Source organism: Microtus pennsylvanicus, chromosome 7 (genome assembly GCF_037038515.1).
Source record: "Microtus pennsylvanicus isolate mMicPen1 chromosome 7, mMicPen1.hap1, whole genome shotgun sequence".
NCBI classification, from domain to species: Eukaryota; Metazoa; Chordata; class Mammalia; order Rodentia; family Cricetidae; genus Microtus; species Microtus pennsylvanicus.
The window spans coordinates 31,098,174-31,119,964 of NC_134585.1; the positions used below are offsets into that span (position 1 = coordinate 31,098,174).

The 21,791-nt window shown below is 46.3% G+C and overlaps 1 protein-coding gene and 1 pseudogene across 2 annotated transcripts in view; one reads left to right on the forward strand and one right to left on the reverse strand.

The window, feature by feature from the left end:
* The window catches only part of Npas2 (neuronal PAS domain protein 2), a 185,314-nt gene that overhangs the window by 76,661 nt on the left and 86,862 nt on the right, over positions 1–21,791 (reverse strand). For both annotated transcript variants that reach the window (XM_075980373.1, XM_075980372.1), the window contains exons 3-4: positions 6,378–6,526; positions 1,091–1,182 (exon numbers count right to left, since the gene is read on the reverse strand). In XM_075980373.1, the coding sequence (XP_075836488.1) occupies positions 1,091–1,182; positions 6,378–6,526 (241 nt within the window). The remainder of the gene's footprint in view (positions 1–1,090; positions 1,183–6,377; positions 6,527–21,791) is intronic.
* On the forward strand, positions 6,648–15,171 carry LOC142853531 (ATPase MORC2-like; annotated as a pseudogene).

A 21,791-nucleotide genomic window follows, 5' to 3' on the forward strand; every position in this document is an offset into this window, starting at 1 on the left:
AACCTTGGCATTCTGCAGAGGGGCTTGTCTGTCACGATCTTCTAATCCTCTTCACGCTGTCTTCTTCTGCCGCTCACTCCTGGTTCATGCTCTATGCCTTCTTTGGAGACAACAAAGAGGGCCTGTCCTACAGTCAGTGAGGCCACAGATAGCACCCCACCACTTCCAGTTTGGGAACACTTGCTTAGGTGGCCCAACTCAGTAGCCAAAGCATAAACAATAGCAGGCAGAGTCCCAGCAGTATCTGTTCCAAAGCTTTTTTCCAAGGCTTTGAGCAGTTATTTCTTCAGGCATGAGAACTAACAGGAATCAGCAGCTGCATTTTAATTTCTAACTTACTAAACTCTTTAACCTATCAAGGACATGTATGTGTGAATGTCTGTGTATATGACGGTATATGTATGGGCACATGCATGCACGTGAGCGCTCGTGTGAGTACATATATGTGAATACATATTCATGTGCATGTGTGTGAATATAGATTCATATATGTATGAGTGCATATTACATGTGTGTGAGTGTGTGTGCATGTATGTGAATATACATGCACAGCAGAGATCAGCCTTGGGTGTTGTTCTTCAGGGGCCTTTCGCTTTGATTCTTTTGATTGAGACAGGGTTTCTCTTTTGTCCTGTGGCTCACCATGTAGACTAGGTTGGCTGGCTAGACAGCTAGACCTATAGATCTGCCTGTCTCCACCTCTCAAATGCTGGAATCAGAAATGTGTGCATTGTTAAAAACGTGGCTTTTGAGGACCAAAATCAAGTCCTCGTGCCTATGAGGTAAGAGCTTTACTGACTGAGCTATTTCCTTGCTTTTTGTTTGTTTGCTCATTTGTTTTGCTGTGGTGGTGGTTATCGTTACTGTTTTCAGACAAAGGCCTCGGGTATGTGTATCTCAGGTTGGTCTCAAACTTGCTAAGTAACAGAGTATGGCCTCGAACTTCTGATTCTTCAGCCTCCGCCTCTAGAGTGCTGAGATAAAAGGTGTGTGCCGCCACGGGATTTTGTGTCTGTTCTGTAAGTGTCCCCCCAATTCATTCCCCATTCTACCCCCAGCTTTAGTAAGCTGACTTGAAAGTACACTTTACCTCCAACATCAGCTGGGTGAATTCTTCGTTACTGAGGAACGAAGGCTTCCAGTCTTGCTGAACGTCACAGATTTCCGTTTGGGCTGAGACTTCTAAAACAAAAAAAAAATCAAGAAAAGAAACGCATACATAAGCCTTCACATTCAAGGCACCTCGAATCTGGAATTAATAAACGAAGCACATGTCTCTCCTATGTTATTTTGTGTAAATCTTTAATTAAAGAAAGCCATGGGCAGATGCTAGGCTTGGCTTCCAAACTCTGAGGACTGTGGATATAATGGGATGAAAATACACTTCTGATGGCGTCACAGCCTTTAACGACACCATGGAGAAGAGAATATCCCATTGTGAGCACAGGTAGAGCAGAGTGCCTGCCACTGCCATGACCTTGACTCTTATGTGACAAAGCTGGAGCAGCTAGGATTAGGCAGCCTGCACCCTCAAGGGAAGGAACAAAGACTGATGTGGTGGTGTCTTGTCAAGTTACTTATCCATGGTCAAAGCAGAGAATAAACACTTCTGAAATCTAGGAGTGTCAAAATCCAAGGGCCAGGGGTAGAGCTCACCCGCTAGAGAGTGTGCTTCCTATGTGTGTGGTCCTGGATTCTGTTCCCAGCACTTAAAAAAAAATTCCAGAAACACCACAGGCTTACAGTAAATAAGCCCACTGTATCACATAGGACGGAAGTCATTTCTCACCCTCTCATCATTACTGAGCAACAGTTCGTTAGAGAGACACTCATTATTCAGCTGGGCCTCTGTGGGGTGCAGGCCTCACGCGTGCTAGGGAGGCACCTGGCTCACAGCTCCTGTCCTCCGCCCACAGAGCTGCTTTCAGGTTCTGAGTTTACGGTTCTCAAAACTCTTTGTGTTGTTATTACTCTAATCTATTCTCTGTCACGATGGTGACCTGATGGCCTGGTTCACACTTGTCAATTGGATTCTCACTGGCCCAGGTAGGACTCTTTAAACACCTTAGCTTTTTCTACACTTAAATTTTGTTCTATTATTAAATTACCTCGCTATTACCACGGACACTATAAACATGATAGCGTATCTGTTTGGCTTTCCTTATTTATCCTCTATCTTAAACCAACATTTCCCTCACTTACGTCAAGACCAATGCAAATGTAAGACTATACCGCTTACCCCGCGTGGGGAATAATACTAACCTGTGGGACGACTTCCTGCAGAAAGCGGATTGTGCAGGCAGAGAACCCGCCCGTTGTACACAGGGAAGATTTCACGGTTGTTTTCCTTAGCACCCTTTACGTGCTGAGCACTAAATCTAGAACCTCACACATGCCAGGCACACACTGTTGATGAGCAACACCCAACACCTGCACCCATGATCTTGGCAATCTCTCCCCCCATGGAGAGGGAGTTGAATCCTCTCTCTGAATGAGTCTAAATGGATTCACTAGTTACTCATGGAGAAAGAGGGTGGGAAGTGCCAAGTTACGAATGAGACTAGACCTTGACTCATTCCCCCCCCCCCTGTCCCGTCCCCAGTATCCCTGTGAGAAGCAAGGTCTCCTGGGAAGTATTTTCCCTCCTAAATGCCTGAAAGAACACGTTGTTGTCATTGTTAGACAAACTTGGGCTGTCCTTCATGTATTGCTGTTTCAGTTAGGATTTCTGTTGCTGCAATGAAACACCATGACCAAAAAGCAAGTTGGGAGGAAAGGGCTTACTTGGCTTACAGTTCCATATCACTGTCCGTTACTGAAGGAAGTCAGGACAGGAACTCAAACAGGGTAGGCACCTGGAGGCAGGAACTTAGGCAGAAGCGACGGAGGGGTGCTGCTTACTGTCTTGATTCCCGTGGCTTGCTCAGTCTGCTTTCTTATAGAACCCAGGACGAGTGCAGGGACAACTCCATGAGTTGAGCCTCCCCCATCAGTCACTAATTAAGAAAATGCCTCCAGTCAGATCTTAGGGAGGTGTTTTCTCAATTGAAGTTTTCTCCTTTGAGATAACTCTAGCTTATGCAAGTTGACATAAGACTAGCCAGCACAGAGGTCTTAAGAGCTTGCAGAAGGACTTCAAAGAGACTTTGTTAACTGAGCACAGGAGGAGATCTGGAGGAGACCATGTGGGCTGTGAGGCCGTCCATTCACATCCATGGCAAGGGCTGCCCCACAGTGCTAGGCTGCACGATACACATAGCGAAATGCACTCTGGGAAGCAGAGAGAGGGTGCTACACAAAGCTAGGCTAAGAGGTCATCTCGGGGCTGTCAAGTTGATGCAACGGGGTGAGGCAGAACTCCCAGGGCTTGACACAAATCATTGCTATAGCCTAATCCCTCAGAAAAGGCAGATTGAGCATGCTATAAGGAGCAAACCAGCAAGTAGCAACCCTTCATGGCCTCTACATCAGTTCCTGCCTCCAGGTTCCTGCTTTGAGTTCCTGTCCTGACTTCCTTCAGTGACGAACAGTTGATATGGAAGTGTAAGTCAAATAAATCCTTTCCTCCCCAACTTACTTTTTGGTCATGGTGTTTCATCTCAGCAATAGAAACTCTAACTAAGGCATTTGGTAGGGTTCTTGCCTTGCAAGCACAGATACCTGAGTTTTATCCTCAAAATTCACAAAAACATTTGGGCATGGTGGTGTGTATTTGTGAGCTCAGCCCTGAGGTGGGAGGGGCAGGCATAGGCAGATCCTCAGGGCTTGATGGTTAGCCTTCCTAGCTTACTTCAGACAAGTGAGGAACCATGTATCCAAAAAAAAGGTGGAAAGCACCTGAATAATGAGACTCAAGATTGTCCTTTGGTATCTACATGATGCACACACACATATGTGCATACACGCACATATATGCATCGTATGCACAAGTGCATACATGGACAAATTAGCACTCTTTCCTTGAACTGGCACCAGCAGGCTCCAAGCATACTGCTGGGGAGCTACCCCAAGGTTCTGGTTATCTTATCCATGGAGTGGATTATTCTCAAAGTTCCTTGGGTGATTCTCATGGGCAGCCAAGGTTGAGAAGCAATTATCCGAGTGGGTGTACTAACACACACGACTACAGTGCAGCTATGACAAATGATTCTCCAGGAGCCCCGGGCATTACACCTTGTAGAGAACAGTAGAAGGGGACTTAAGAACAGAGCTCTGTAAGGCAGGCTGCTGGGTTTAAAGACCGCATCTTCCTGGCTGTCTGACTCTGGGAAGTTAACCTCTTCTACATCAGTTGCTTCTCCTTTGCCACCAGACTTTGCATAAAGCACTGTTGTAAAGTTTAGAGGCACTGAAGGGAAACTGGCTCTCTGGGAGCCCTGAGTTAACACAGAAGGAAAGTCACAATTCCACTCTGTCGCCTGGACCTGTGGAGATCATGTGTACATGGAAAGTGACTGTATTGCCTTTTCACCTTAAGCCACAGTCTGGTGCGAGCACCCCATTTCTGTGTGAAATTTACCATGGATCTCCCTCCCCTTATTCTGAACGGGGAATCTCAGAAACATGTGATTCTGCATAACTCTGACATAGTTATATGTACAGTTATATATCTGTACATAGATAGTCCTGCAGATAGATCTTGCCTGATGTGGGAGTGTCATATATCAATCTGTTGATTTCATTGGCTAAGCAATAAAGGAACTGCCTCGGCCCATTTCATTGGTTAGAAGATAGGTGGGAGGAGTAGACAGAACAGAATGCCAGGAGGAAGAGGAAGTGAGGTCAGACTCCGCAGCTCTCCTCTCCAGAGCAGACACCTCAGAGAGAGACGCCATGCTACCTGCTCCAGGAAAGACGCACGCTATGAAGCTCCGACCCAGGATGGACTTAGGCTAGAATCTTCCCGGTAAGCGCACCTAGGGGCGCTACACAGATGATTAGAAATGGGCCAGAGCAGTGTTTAAAAGAATACAGTGTCCGTGTAATTATTTGGGGCATAAGCTAGCCAGGCAGGGCAGGCGGCTGGGGTGTTTTGGGGACCCAGCCCCGCCGTCCATATTACTACACTTGCCTCATGAAAAGGCAAGCCTGGAGAGGCTCTCCTGGTGTCAGGAAGCTCACCGCTGCTGATCTGGCCTGTCTGGGGTCCAGAGGAGGGAATCTGGTAACTCTGCAGTGGACAGAGAGCGGCATAAATGTCACGCCGATGAACTTGATCCCAGCTGTCCTATTTAACAGCTGTCCTGCTTCTCCGAGGCACTGACCTAGTTCAAGTAATTTGTACAAAATATCTTGGCAATCAAGCCAACCTGCTATTTCACTTGGCTACAATGTTATTTAGGAAATAAAAGTATTCTGATGAAACTATCAGGGTGATAGAACTGTTGCCATTCAGCTTGTGTGGTCTTCCCCCGACTTTGAACAAAAGTAATTAACACATTCTTTACTCTCTCTTACAGCATCTCCAAGATAAAGGACAGCCTGTCACCACTGTCAACGATGGTAACAGGAACATACAATTCTCAAGGAAATAATGAAAGAATGACATGTATAAGGACACTCTCCCATGTCCCAGCACTACTTCCTGCGGTGATTCCATCTTGTCTAAGACACGTCCAGAGGAAAGCAGGGATGTGAAGCTCAGGATGTAGTCATCTTGTCTGTGATTTGGACTTTCCCTGATTTTATTTTGTTTGGTACCACAGGCCAAAAGACTTTTTTCTTTCCAGGCTTGTGAGTGGCTCCTGATTCCTCTCAACTATTCTCTGACCTTTTTCTTATTTATTTTCATCATTGTGGCTTTGGATACCGTTCAAAGTGAGTGGCAGAATTGGTGCGATCAAGCACAAAGGGGTAAGAGCACCGAGGGAGGATAATCTGAGAAAAACACGTGTTCCAGGATGGCATCGCGTGGTGACATCACGTGACAGGACAGTCTCTGCCAATGACAGGGGGAGGGGAGTATAAATGGACTTTGTGATTCCAACTAAGATTCCACAGGGCAGAAATGGCTTCAAGTGTGGAGGCAGAACAAATGTCACACGTGGGGAAAGATGTGGCATTAGGGGCAGGTACTGGGGAGTTTCAAGGGTTTATGACAAAGGAAGACACATGGTGAATGCCACCTGTGCAGGCTGTGGGCCACCTGTGAGGCTGCTCTCAAGTCTCCCCTCAGGATGATAAAGTCTTTTGTAGTGTGACTGTCTTCTCCCCAACTGGACATAGAGCTTTTTTTTTTCGGCGAGTCCAGAGCCTTTGAGGGGGAGCTCATGGGTGATGACCCTGTGATAACAGGAAGAGGGCTGCCCTGCCTGACACACTCATCACCCGTGGGAAGAGCAAGGGGGAATAGATATAGCAAGAAGTGCAACCTTTACCGTTGTGTTTCTGCAAGAATCCGATGACCTTCTCCAGCACGGTCGTCTTGTCCATTTTCCGCGTGTTGCCCGGGAGCATGGAGCTGAGCTCTTTGATGAGCACATTGAATTGGTCCCGGCGCTTCTTCTCAGACTTGTTTCTAGAGGCTCTGGAAATGCACAAAACACAGGTGACTAGAACGTTCCACTCCACGAAGGCTCTGTTCTGTAAACGGGTGCCTCCTCTCTCAGAGCGCGTTCTGCAGAGAGCACCCGACTGAAAAGACTCCCATGGAGGTGAGGTTGGCCACAGCTCAGAGCTGAGTAATGGGGCGAGAAACATGTTTTGCTAGACTTTTGGCCACAAAGAGAGACGGCATTAATAATAAGCAAGTTCTGACTCACGTACAAAACCTTACATGGCTTAGCTCCACTGACAGATACAGCCTCCCAACTTCATAGAGTTTTAAGCTCCAGGAAGCAAATTGCATGCTGTTTACCAGGATCAACTCTGAGAGCCCCTGGTGAGGCTCCAATCCTATTTCCTCTAGCCCAGAGCACCCAGCGTCATGCCAAGTCATGAGGTGTGGCTCGGTTTTCTGGCTGTACCACTCATGCACATGTCCTGGCCCGTGCCCCAAGAACCACCATCCTGTTGGAGGGGTAAAGCTGTCTCGGCACAGCCTGTGAGCCATGCAGATCCAGGGTGATGGATGACAGACACTGCGGTCCTGTTTGTCAAGTGGTTGGTGAGCCGTGGAAAATAGAACACTCGCTCTTCAGCCTGCTATGGAAGAAGCTCAGACGGATGTTCCTAAGTCAAACGGGGCTGCTAAAGCCAGATATTGTATGACTCCAACTGTACGAACTTCTGGAAAAGGTGAAATGCCAGAGGTGGTAGAGTAATCCTGGCTCACCAAGGCTCACGGTGAGGGATGTCTGGGCACAGCACAGAGGGTTTGGGGGGCAGCGCCACAGCTGTGTCTGATACCACCATGGCAGGCATATGGCACCATACTTCTGCGAAAACATAGAACATGCAGCACCAAGAAGGGCACCCAATGTAAACCATAGGAGATCGAGACATGCCAAGGAGTGTCACCAACTGTGACAGGTATGCCTACCACTCATCTGGAGGGCGGCTACAGCAAGGAAATTCGTGTGGATGCAGGACAAGGACTGTATGGGAACCTCTATCCTTCCCATCCATTTTTTTCTTTGGTTGTTGGACTACAAGATGAAGTCTGCTTTCAAAAGGACATTCTACACTGGGTGTCTGTAGAAGAGATGAAAGCAAGGCTACCCAGGTTGAGGGCCTCTGAGGAACCCCAGGCTTTGAAGGATTTAGAACAGGGAATCTGGGTTTGGGGCTGTCCTAACAAGAGGAATAAGGAACATGTGGTAGAAGGACAACCTACCCCTCAAAGCTTAGGAAGCAGCCCTATGGTGGAGTCTTGAGCCTCAATGACACACAATCAGCTTATGGCACTAGGGAGACGGCTCAGCAATTCAGAGCGCTGTTTTTTTTTTGTTTGTTTTTCTTCCAAAGGATCCAGGTTTGATTCCCAACACCTACATGGTAACTCACAACCAGCTGTAACACCTCCAGTTTCAGGAGATCTGATATCCTCTCCTGGCCTCTGTGGGCACCAGGCACAAAAGTAGTACACAGATATATGTGCACACAAAAGGCCATGTACACTAAAAATGAATACATAAAAGAATTTAACTGATTCTGAGGTGATCCACGGCTGGGAAAGCTGCCCCACCCCTCCCAAGTATACCCAAGATGAACTTTTAACAGAGAGCCAGCTCACTGATGGAAATGGAAACCCCTACATGTGGTCTGCCTACTGGTCCATGTACTTCAGGATCTGAGGGTCACAGTTCCTAGGGGAGTTAATCCTGTTATCAGGAGACTATTGGCGAATTATGGTTAGGACAGAAAATTTTGGTGGATAGTGGCTCACCTCTCTTGGGGCAGGTATTAACACCTACAGGTATTAGTATCGTTTCCCCGAAGAGCCCACCGAAACATAAGAACACACCTCAAATACCCTTTCCCCGGATGCCACCATAGTTTAGCCACTTTGTTTGCCTCAAACATCCACATCATTTCAAAAACACAGACGCAGTCCAGTTCCCCTGATTCTGTCTCAGGCGGGGCTATTTCCCGACCACATCTTAACAACTCTCCAAAGCTCAACTCAAGTGCGTGATCTCTAGGCTTTTCTAAGGGGTCCTTTCTTCCTCTGATGTCTCCTTCCTTCTTGCCTGGTCTTGGTTTTGGGAGTAAGGGATTTCTGCAAAGGTCTCATTTCTGACCAAGCCACTGTCTTCTTGTCACAGATCAGTGGCCAGCGTGGTGAGATGTGGAGGCTCTTCATTGCTCAGGGTAAAAGGCCCAGTGTTCAAATGCATGAGACAGAAGAAAGAGACGCTTTCACTTGCTGAGTGGCTATGTATTATAAATCATTTTTAGCCTAGATTTTAAAGAGTGACATGCAACCTCCTCAGCCAAAAAAAGCTCTGCTCTTGTCCTAGTTTGCCCGTTATAAATTATTTGTGAGCTGATAACACCCAGCTCATTACTGCTCCGCTCTCATCTTCAATGGGCGTAACGACGATGAACGCGGCCTGGCAGAGAATCCGATGGAGGCTCTTATCGTTAGTGACAGGAACACAAGCTTGCTTCCATTGGCCTCCGCCTGGGATGCACCGCGGTGCACCCTGGAAATCGGTCAATGTCAGCTGGATCTGCAGCTCGGAGGCAAGAGGAAGCCAAGAGCCTGGGATGACCTTGTTTCCAGTAATGAGCACTGCTTAGACCGAGGATCTGGGACAACAGGTTGGATGACACTGGGACACTTGGCCTCCGGGATTTTTGAAAACATTATCTGCATGCCACGAAAGGCGTCCATGTAAAGCACGCGGTTTAATGAGTCTTTGTAATTGCTGACTGCCACCAACACGAGAGAGACAACCGCTTCATCTCAAGGGATTTTTTTCCCCCAGCTTCTTCTTTTTGTTTTTCCCCAACCGCAGCCGCTTCGGTTTGCATTTTGTGTTAATGGAATCCTAAGTCTTGGGCCTTCATTTAGCATACCTTTTGGGACTCCTGCACATGGCTGCACAGACTGACAGCTCTGTTTCTACTCTCTAGTATTGCTTTGTGTAGATATGCCATGCTTGGCGTGTGTCCAGTTTGAGGGTATCATGAATTGGGAGTGTGGAGGTAGCCCTGTCAGGGAAAGACACTTGCTGCCAAGCCCGGTTACCTGAGTTTGATCCTCAGGACCCACATGGTAAAATGGGAGAGGTGACTCCTACAGGTTGTCCCCTGACCTCCACACATGTGCATACCCAATACATACACCATAAAAAAAGATGCTGTCATTGCTTTTTTTTTTTCCTGCTGAGTAATACTCCGTTGTGTAAATGTACCATATTTTCTTTATCCATTCTTTGGTTGGGGGCGTCTATGTTGTTTCCAGGTTCTGGTTATTTTGAATAACACTGCTATGAACATAGTTGAGCAAGTATTTTTGTGGTACGATTGAGTATCATTTGGGTATAGGCCCAAGAGTGGTATTGTTGGGTCTTGAGGTAAACTGATTTCCAGTTTTCTGAGAAATTGCCATACTGATTCCAAAGTGGCTGTACAAGTTTGCACTCCCACCAGCAGTGGTATAAAAATAAATGTAGCAGCAATAACAAAAGAAAACTAGGCAGGCATAGTAGCATGCACCTATAATCCCAGTACTCAGGAGGCTGGAGTTAGACGACCATGAGTTTTAGGCTGGCCTGGGGTTCATAGCAAGAAGCTATCTCAAAACACCAAACAAAACGAATTAACCCCAAACGAACAAACAGGACTGGAGAGATGGCTTAGTGGAGAAAGAACTGGCTATACAAGTGTGAGAACTGGGGTTGGATCCCCAGCTCCCACATCAAACCTGGAAGGCTTGACAGTGTCTCTACAATCCCAGACTCAGGAGGTGGAGACAGGGGATCCTTGGAACAAGAGGGCTAGTGGAGTAGCCTATTGACAGGCTCTGAGTTCAAGTGAGAGATTCCGACTCAATAATAGGGTGAAGAGTAATCAAAGAAGGCACCTAATATCAACCTCTGGCCTCCATAAGGATGTGCACACTTGCAAACATGCATACACACATACATGCCCCAACTCCCCATCCCAATGCAACGGAAACAACAACAAAATCTAAACAATGCACTCTGAACATTTGTCTCTACATGCCTTTAAGCAGAGATAGGGATTCATTCTCTTGGGCAAATCAGAGGCAGAAAACTGTCAGGTCATTTAACAAATAGGGGCTTAGCTGAGACACCACAATATTGTCACATGAAGTTGGCTATAGCAGGGCTTCCTTTCTATCGGGAACAAATGAGATTCCCACTTGCCACCATCTTTGCCGACACTTGGGACTGTCAATTTTTACCACTGAAGTGTGATTTTATTGTGGTTTGGAGTTACCTTTTTCTAATGAGTGGTGACACTGAAAATCTCTTTGTATGCTTTATGGCCTTTAATATGTCTTCTTTAGGAAGAATTATTCAATTATGCCTTTATAAGCAACTGTGTTGTCTTATGGGGGGGACAGAGATAAGAGACGACAGAGACAGCAGAATGGAGGATAAAGGAGATGCCTCTGTGTTGACACATACCCTCAGGAACCAGTCTTTGGCTTTGGAATGAAGGTCCCAGGATACCTTTTGTGAAATGTCCATCATTTGAACATCTTGAGGAGCTTGAGTTTGGTTTCATAGGCCTCATTTGTTGGGTACTTATGACTTAAGAGGTGCTATGTGGTTCTTGACATACAGTTGCACGCCGCATAAGGTTTCCATTAACAAAACATCACACACCAGGCACATAAGAGCTTCACAGAGCAGAACAATTGTAGTTGCCCATTGATCTCACAACATCACAGTTCAATATGTTGCTCATGTGATTCTGACAGCACTGGTGTAAACAAACCTACTGTGCACTCAGGCGCCTAAAAGTCCAACATGAACAACCATGCGTAGGAACTAATATTTATGAAAAAATAGTCGTGTTACCGGTTTGTGTATTAGCTGCATTTTAAATCGTCATAGAGGTTTATACACCTACTTCTGAAAACATGTTGACAGAAAACAGGGCGCAAGTTCCATCAGCAGCAACAATGTCATACATCTGCTTATCAGGTTTCTTGAAGGCATCATTTTCTCTTGTGCTTGATTCAACCTCATAGCATTTTATTTATTATAGTCCTAAGAGCAGTAGAGTATGGCATGCACATAGGTATATATGCCATACACATATATGTCATATATATATATATATATATGACATAGATATCTCTATATCTCTATCTCTACATCTATATCAACAGCCTAGGCATGCAGAAGTACATGCCGTCTGAGTTTGTACATGGTATAGTCTATGATGCCTGCAGAGATGACAAAATCACCATATGATTCATTTCTCAGAGCCTATTTCTGTCAGTAAGAGGCACACGGCCATGCTGAGGCTTTCATGCTTACAAATGACCCTATTAGGTAGGTGCTATTCTATTCATCTTCCCATTGCAGAAGCCAAAGCACGGAGTGTGTAAATTGTCACTCTCACACATTGGGGTCAGTGGCAATGCAGGCTGGCGTAGGCATCAATGCGTGAGACCCAGCACACCCCTGCCTCTTTGTGCAGCTCCCCTTGGCCACGTGGCATCATCTGCTAAGAAGCCACATACCCCGTGTTCCGGGAGCCCAGAGCGGAAGGTGACTAATGCCGATAGCTTGTGGTTCATTCATAGCACAGGAATGAAACACACGCCCTACAGAAGACAGCCTTGCAGACAGTCTGTGTTCCCCCTCGGGACTGGCTATTATAGAAAGCCGAGCAGAGTGGGACTCCAGTTCTAGCTCCTTAAGGAGAAGCCTTTCCATGGCTGTGGTCACCTGTGGTCACACTGTACTGTTGTGGTCACCTGTGGGCAAGTGCATTGCTGTTAAACTATAATATTTCCCTGTTATTTTTAGACAGACTCAGGCTTGTCTTTCTCTGTCCTGGAAGTTGGTCATGCTCTGACTCTTGGACACGGAAATGTAGGGGTCTGTTCCCAGTTAGAGACTCGAATGTCCATTCAGAACTGCCGCTTCCTGCTTCGGCAATGAGGCAGGTGACACTTCTCTCATCCTGAGCTCCCAAAGGAGGACACTTAATAGCAAGAATCTTGGTAGGATAGTATGGAGAGGTGGTGGCATCCTTAGGAGGTAGGGACTAACGGTAGAGTATTAGGCCATCACCCTGAGAAGAAAATTAAGATTTCTTCTGATGGGAGTGAATTAGCTACCACATGGGTTGGTTGCTATGCAGCAAGTTTGTTTTCTTAATTTACTCTTGTCCCTCCCTGTAGTGATATTTTATTTGTATTTTAATAAATGAAGCTTGCCTGAAGATCAGTGCAAAGCAGCCACACTAGTCAGCCATACAGGCCGGGCAGTGGTGGCACACACCTTTAATCCCAGCAGCTACACTAGTTAGCCATAGAGGCTGGGCAGTGGTGGTGCATGCCTTTAATCCCAGCACTAGAGGGGCATATAAAATGGGATGAGACAGGAACTCTTTCAATCTGACGATTTCACAGAGGTAAGAGCTCTCTAGTGGCTTGGCTGCTTTGCTTTTCTGATCTTCAGGTTGAACCCCAATATCTGTCTCTAGGTTTTTATTTTTCATGCTACACTGCCCCCACACTCACACATGCTCAGTTACCCACCATGAAGTCCTCACCAGAAGCTAATGTTAGCATCATATTATCAGACTTCAGGGAACGTAAGCCAAAGGAACCTCTTTTCTTAAAGACTCTAATGTAGGCATTTTGTTACAACAAGGCAAAATGCGCTGAGACTCATTTTAGGATTCTGACGTGAGAGATAGAAGGCTCCCTCAGATCTTACAATTAGAAACAGGAAATAATATCATTCCATCACGTAACGAGGAAGAGGCAAAAAGATAAACAAGTCTTGACATGTGACTCCAAGAAGGATTTATACTTTCCTTTTTAGATTGGAGCAGGAATGTCTTGGGGAGTGTTGCCAGTGTGATCCAGTTTGGGAAACCAGCCAAACGGATACCAAGTCTACCCAGCTTGGGCAGTATAGGAATGGGTTTAAAATGAGATTCAGTGTACATTGGGAAGGATTTTACCCTCTTCACCGGGAAGGAAAACACCATGACTAGCTTCTTTCTGTCTCAGCTCGTTCATGAGGAAGAAGGCATTGATGAAACCAGGCCTATTGTCTACCTAGAATGTTTGGACACAGGAACCTGTTGGAGGAATTTGCCATTGAGGACAAGTTCATTTTTAAATATTCTGTCTTCTGCACTGTGGAGGAAGTGATGACCCCATATGGGGGCTTCCTGAGAAGCCGTGATTCGCCTTTCATTGCACAGACAGAGAATCTAGGGGTTCCAGGACCACCAGCGGGGTGGCAGTAATACAGGGCTGGCTGACAGGAAGAAGATTCCTGTTACAGAGAGCACTGTTGATATCTTTCATCTCAAGCATATGGATGTTACAGAACATAACATCCAACCAGATATCCAGATAGCCAAGACCTTTACAGAGGGCGCTAAGCCAGATTAGCCTTCCTGGACACATCCTGCCAGGTCTGATACCTATCCTCACGCATGGATATAAGGTAAAGACCAAGAGGCCCTCCTTGACTAGTCTACTTTGTACAATTTTATGTTAGGCCATCTCAAAACCAGGACTGATAGGAATAGAAGAAAGCAGTGTAAATACTGTCACAGGTTGCTAAAGAAAAGACCCAGGAGGCAGTGAGCAAAAGCTCAAGCATTAGAAGCTTCTCTGTGTGGGAGACCTCACACAGGACTCCAGGGTGATTCTGTGGCAGGCTCAGAATATAGCTATTACTCTGTGCCGGCATCAAGGATGCCAAGTGGGGAGCCCTCAGAAACCACAAGGAGCTGATTTTTGTTTTGGGGGAGAACGTTGAATGCCCAACCCTAGGTGGACCATTTATCTTTTACAGCTGTAGCCACTTCATCAAGATGGGCAAGAAAGCTGGCCCATGGCTGGAGGGAAGCGTGGCTGAGTGGTTTAGGTCTCCGATGGGCACCATCTGGTCCCACAGCATACACATAATAAGCAGGTTTTTGCAGATGCCAAGAAGAGTTGGGCACCTGCTTGAGGCAATGGGGGAAAGCCTGGCATATCATGGGAAGGCTCTTACTATCACCCAGAATGGAGCCATCAGGTTCTGGGGTGAGTTTGGCTACCTGTCCACTGAATGGAACAGCCCTCCACCATCTGGTGAGCTGCGTTTCAAACGCCAGAGGGCTGTGGAAACCCTGACCACTATTTTGCTGTGATTTGTGTCTGAAGTGGATGACCCTCCCTTTCCAGCTGAGCTCGGTAGGAGAATTTGCCCTAGTACCTGAGTTTGCTCAGGGAACCATGATCTTGAACAAGACTAGTGTGGGGCTTCTGAACAGAAGCAGAAGACTCACCTGGGGACATTTAATAGGACCCAAAGACACAGAAAGAAGCAGAAGCAGCTGGTGGAGAAAATTCACCAACAGCAAGAACTGTTGGAGGCCATACTAATCCCCTCCCAAGCTGATATGAAGACATTACCTTTTGAAATGACCATTGGGCCCTTCAATGAAGAACCTCAGCATCCTATCAACTCCTTTACTGCCAGAGACCAAGAATGTTCTGAGAATATTCCATCCTGCACAAGCTCCCACCACAACCAACCAATTCTGAAAGGCCCTGGTCGCCAGTAGTGTCCCCAAGCCTTCTGCTCTGATACCCCAACTAGAGGCCAGTACCTTCAGGCTGTTCCAGGCATCTGAGGTACCCCTGAGGTTTGAAAATCCTTCTGTCAAGACTGTACTCTGGCCCATGCCCTTGAGTGTAGACCACTACTGTCTTAACTCTTCAGTTTCAAGAGACTTCAGGCAAGCGCTCAGATAGTTAGGGCAAGAGGACACAGTGCACTTGAGAGGGCTCAGAAGGATAAAGGGTGTGTGTGGAGAGGCGTGCGAACAGGGAGTGGTGTGTAGACCATGTCACAGTCACGGAAGCAGCAGGAACGGGGTACTGTGGAAGTTTAAGTCTAATGACATGCCCACAACCACTGGGTGAGACAGTCAGTGGTGATGTTTGGTTGATAAGGTCACCTCCAGAGTAACAGAAGCCTGGCAGGCAAAAAGAGGGTGAAGGAACAAGAGTCCATAGTGGTCCAGCCTTGCTGGAGCCCTCTGCCTCCGGAGCCCCTGCCTTCAATTATCCCCACATGAGTCTGATACCACTGCTGTAAGCATCATTAACATCGTGGTACAGCCTCTTTAGGACTGCTCATGGTATTCCTGCACCAAGTTTCCTCATCTCCAAGGTGCTGAGTGAATTCAGAACTCACTATGAATTCAGAATATCTTTTACTTTGAAGGACACTTCAAGTCATATGCGGCAGGGCCACAGGATCTGACCCTTCTACCGGAGCTGTGCCAAATTGCTGGCCAAAGCCTTAGAGAAGAGCCCTGGACACATTCCAGATAAAACTCAGTGAGATGAGCTGAGGACCAGTACCCTGACTCCTGCAAAAGAACAGGAGGAATCTGTGGTCCACCTTGGGCTTACTCCCCACCAGAGAGCTTTATGAGGTTTAGCAGGCTGGCCAGACAGACCAAACTGGACTCTGTCCCTTGCTCATCTATTTTCTTGGGCAGAACCAGCCTTTGAGAATCTTCCAAGCCATAAAATGAGATCCAACCATGTTGGCAGAACATTTGGATGAGTTGGAGGCAAGGTGTTGAAACTGGTGAGGGCACCAGGAAGAGGCAGGAAGGAAGCAAGTGTGTGGCGGTGAGCAGACACAGAAGGATTAAGGGGAGCCTCGTGCAAAGACCACCCCAGGGTTTTCTCCAGGGTTACTGCTATTTGCTATTCTCCAGAGTCAGTCCTAACTCCTGCCATTGGTACTCCAGGCTTCAGGGGTTTGTAAATGAAGGAGCCCCTGTCCAGTCTCATTTGCTGAGGTAAGCGGCTTAGTCACTGTTCCGTTGCTGTGAAGAGACGTCACAACCACAGCAACTCCTATGAAAGAAAGCATTTAGCTGGGTCTCGCTGACGGTTTTCAGAGGTTTCGTCCTTGGTTATCACGGTGCGGAGCATGGTGGCGAGTGTGGTGGTGGAGCAGGAGCGGAGAGATACATCCTGATCCACTGAGCAAAAGAAAAACACTGGGGCCCGGTGTGGGCTATTTAAAACCTCAGAGCCCAAGGCCAATGACCTGTGTCCTTCAACGATGCCACACCTAATCCTTCCAGTCCTATCAAAGAGTTCTACACCTTGGTTACTAAGCATTCGATTATATGAAGCTATGGGGACCACTTTATTCAAACCACCACAGTAAGGGAACTCTGATGATAGAATTCTTTCAAAATTATAATCTTGAAAGTAACACAGAATAAGAGACTTTGGGGGCAGAGACCCATATACTTCACCATGTGTTTAGCGTGAACATTTTGACCCCACACTCCCCAATCTGCTTCACCCTCTATAACCTGGTGAGCCCTGTTCTCCTCTCTACCCCTACATTGATGGTCCCCAACTTCTGATGGCCCAGTGTGAAGTTCCCCTTACAATGGTGTGAAGATTATACTTACTCGCCAGAAACTGGACTTTGAGCTTGGATGTCAACATTTTCCTAGCTTGGTCTGGAGTCATGACCCAGCCACAGAAGAAGTAAGATGTGACTGCCTCACTGAATAAGGTACTGAGCCATGTGGCTAGCATAGACAAGAATAATATAAGTTATAAGAGTTAATAAGAAGCCTGAGTTAATGGGCCAATCAGTTTATAATTAATGTAGACCTCTGTGTGATTTCTTTGTGATGTAATGATTGCAGGAACCAGGCAGGACAGAAACCCAGACAACAGAGTACCAGGAAGTCTCCTGTGAGACTGTGCCTTCTAGCTATGACAGGGAAGCTACACCCATAAAACTCAACACACAGACTCCTAAACAAGACCTGAGCAATCAGAGTACCAGTTGACATGCCTACGTAGATGGGGGAAGGATGTGACCCCACCACTGGATGAAGAGCCTCAGGTCTTTAACAACTGCTGAGAGAGAGGGGAGAATTGGTCTTTCCCAGGGATAAGCTACCTAGTTAGTTTTTCAATACCAAGTAGTCATCCCTGAAATCATATAATACAGGAAACAGTAAACAGACCCAGCAGGTTGTATTTGTGTGTTTATTGTATGTGTGTAATAATAATAATTAAAGAAAAGGAGAACATAGTTTTGAGAGGGAGGATGGTAGAGGACATGGAGATGAAGAAGATATATAGATAAATTTTAATCAAAAATTAAAATATAAATTTTTGAAAATGTATGTGTATGATTCTCTGTATATATACCTTCAGGCTTCAGATGCCAGAAGAGAGACTCAGATCTGGAGCTAGAATTATAGGCAGATGTGAGCTGCCTAACGTGGGCGTTGGGAACAGAACGTGGGTCCTCCGGAAGAGTAGCCGGCAGTCATGACCGCTGAGTGATTTCCATTTTTGAACTCGGCTTCTGCCTGGCACGATGCCCTTCAGAGTCATCTCAGTTGTGTCCGTGTCTTGATCCTCTTGCTGCCGAGGACTTTTCTGCTCTAAGAGTGAGCAACACAGCTGGCTTATCTGCCCACGGAAGGACACTCACGTGGTGTCCAGGGAGAGTCATGGATTATAGACTGGACACAAGCGCTTACAAGACAGTTTCAGCTCTCTGAAGTAAACAATACAGGGCAGGAGAGTTGGACCTTAGGGAAGATGTGTATTCATCTTCTTAAGCAAATGTCAGCTCTTTCTCCAGAGTGGCCATTTTACCTTCTCATCAGCAATGTGCAAATGAGCCAGGGGTTCCCTGTCCTCCAGGGATTTAGTGTTGTTGGTTCTTACATCCAGCTCTCCTAGGAAATGCACAGTGCTGCTTTATTGGGGTCTTCACTTACATTTCCATATTGCAAAATGATATCACACACACACGAACACACACATGAACACACACACACACACACACGAACACGCATGCAGAAGCCACAGCAGGACTGGCTGTCTTCTATTTTTCTCTGCCTCATCATCTTGAGACAAGGGCTCTCACTGAGCCTGAAGTCCACTGTTCTGGCTAGGCTGACGAACCAGGGAGTTCACCCAGCCTCACCCCTACCCTCCAGGGCACTGGCAGCCATGCTCAGTGTTGATGTGGGGTCCGGGGAGCCTAACTCAGGTCAGAGTGCTTGCGGAGTTAACTAAGCACGCTTACCCAAATGGACCACTTCTTCAGTGTTTCTCTCCCTCTGCTGAAGCACTGCTCATGTATTTGCTTTCTCATTACGGTGTGCTGTATGTATGTGTGCACGCATGCGTGTGTGGAGGTCAAAGGACAACCCTTCAGGGTGAGTTCCTTCCTGCCTCCTGTAGGTATGTTCCAGAGCCACCCTGCCAGCCCTTTCCTGTTTGACTTTTATCTGCATTGCTTATTTCTTGATGCTGAGTTACATTCTGGGTACAAGTTATTTGGAAAATATGGGATTTGCCAACATTTTATCCAAACCATATATTTCTCTTCTTTTCTCCTCCTCTCCTCCCCTCCCCTCTCCTCTCCTCTCCTCTCCTCTCCTCTCCTCTCCTCTCCTCTCCTCTCCTCTCCTCTCCTCTCCTCTCCTCTCTTCTCCTCTCCTCTCTCTTTCTCCCCTCCCCTCTACTCTCCTCCTGTCTTGTTCTCACTCCCTCCTCTCTTCCCCACCTCCCTCATCCTCTCCCTCTCTCTTCTATTCCCCCCTTTCTTTCCTTTGGCTTATACTTTTGGTGTTAGACCCAAGGTCATAACATTTTCTCTTAGGGTTTTATGTATTTCCCATTTCAATTTATGGTCTATTTTGAGTTAAGCACTGCTTTATATTTCATGAAAAATTGTTCAGTTTCATTACACTCTTTTTTTGTGTGTCACTTGCATTATTATTTGGGGTTTCTAGGCAGTGGATTGTACTCAGTGATTTTAAAATGCTACATAGCCTTGCATTCCTTAGATAAATTCTACTTGATTGTGACTTTACCACGGCGCCTCCCCCACACACAAAGCAGGCAGGGGAGAAATACCAGTGTTGTGTATTTGCTTTGTTTTGTGTGAAGATCACACAAGGTCTCACTACATAGTCCAGGTAGGTCTCACACTCATAACCCTCCTCTCTCAGCTGCTGAGAGCTGAGATTCCAGGTATGTGCCCAACAAACTGGATTACCAATGTTTCCTATTTTTTGAGGCAGGGATTCTCTTTGTATCCTAGCTTCCCTGGAACTCACTATAAAGACAAGACTAGCCTCGAACTCACAGAGATCTGATTGCCTCTGCCTCTTAAGTGTTGGGATTAGAGGTGTGCACCACCATACCGAACTCCAGTGTTTTCTTGAGGAATGTTCTATCTGCATTCACAAGGGACATGGTCCCTAGCTTATTTTCTTGTTTGTTCAGAGGATAATGCCGCCCTCATAAAATCAGCTGGAATGCATTCCCCGCTTCTTTTACTTTCCACACAGGACTGCATAATGAGGGAGGTATTTCTTCCTTCAATATTTGGCAGAATTCAGAATTCATCAATTAAACCATCTGGATCTGGGCTTTTGTAGTTTCCATTTGTAAATTCAAATCCATGTATCAGAGAACTCTTCAGGCTCTTTTACACCATGTGAGTCTGACTGCTTGTGGTTATTAAATAGCTGGTCCATCTCATCTAAGTTCTTGAATTTACATGGACACAGTTGGTCATAGAACTTTCTTATGACCCTTTTAATGGCAAAGAGCTGTGCAGTAGTCTTCTTTTGTTGTTACTGATAATCCGTGTCTTTTTTGAGGGGGTCTCTCTCAACTAGGTTTGTCAATTTGCTTGATTCAAGAATCACCTTCTGTCTAGTCAGCTTTTCTCCATGTTTTGCTTGCTTGTTTGTTTTGTTTTGCTTTCAAGTTTGTTGATTTATGCTACTCTTCTTGTTGAAGACAAGGACTCACTAGATATGCCTGGGAAGCCTGGAACTCACTACATGACCAGGTTGGCCTTGAACTAACAGAGATCTGCTTGCCTTTCCCTTCCCAGAGCTCGGATTAAAAGCATGGGCCACCATGGCTGCTATGTTTGTTCTATGAATTAATTTTGTTTTTCCATTTCTCTTCTCATCTCTTTATCTCCCTTTTATTCCCCACCCCCTCCATCTGTGTGTACAGACCAAAAATCGCTCCTTAGTTGCTTTCCACCTAATTTTTTTTTGAGACAGAGCATTCCATTAGACCTGGAGCTCATCGATTCAGATAGGCTGGCCGGCCCATGAGATGTAGGGAGCTGCTTATTTTGGCCCCCGGCCCCCAGAGATGGAGTTATAGATACCTGGTTTTACATAGATGCTAGAGCCAGGGTTCTGAACTCAGGTCTTCCTGTTTGTATAGCAGGCTGTTTAGTAATGGAGCCATTTCCCCAGCCCTTCTTTCTACCTTTAAAAATGTGTGTGTGTGTGTATGTGTGTGTGTGTGTGTGTGAATAAGAGTTTGTGCCGGTGTGTGCAGTACCTGAGGAGGTCAAAAGAGGTCTCCCAGAATTAGAGTCACAAGCAGTTGTGAGCCCCCTGATGTGGGTGCTGGGAACTGAACTCTGCAACAGCCCAACCGCATCTCAACTGCTGAGTCATCCTACAGTTCCCTCCTTCTGTGGTGGGAGCTGGGTGGTGGCATAGGACACTTTCTTTTTCTGATGTGAGTATCTGCTGCTGCGGGGTTATCTAGGCACTACAGCCGCCGTAGAGCACAGCACCTGAAACATACTCTCAGCTTCATTCAGCCGATACAGTCTCTAATCCTCCTGGAGACATCCTTTCTGACCCGAGGGTTACTTAGAAGTTTGTTATTCAATTTCTAAGCTTCAGAGATCTTTTTTTTCCTAAAGTTTTTCTGTTTCTAATTTAATTTTGGTTCATTTGGATTTTTCCACATTTGTTTAATGAAGCAACATTTGGTCTATCTTGGTACGTGTTCAATAGGTACTTGAAAATCGGATTCTGATATTGCTGTGTGGCGCGTTCTATAAATGTCAATCAGATTCTGTTGGCTGCTAGTGCGTTTTAGCTCTTTGACATCTTTGCTGCGTCTCGGCTCGCTAGTTTATCACTGAGGAAGGCACAGTGAGGACTCCTCTTGGTTCTTCAGGTTGTGCTGCACAGACTTGGAAGCTCTTGCTTTTTAGTGTGCACACATTTAGAATTGTTATCTGTTCTTGGTGAATTGATCTTTTATCTTCATGAGTGTCACTCTATCTTCCTGGTACGATTTTGGACTCTGACATATACTTTGTAATCACTTTGGCTTT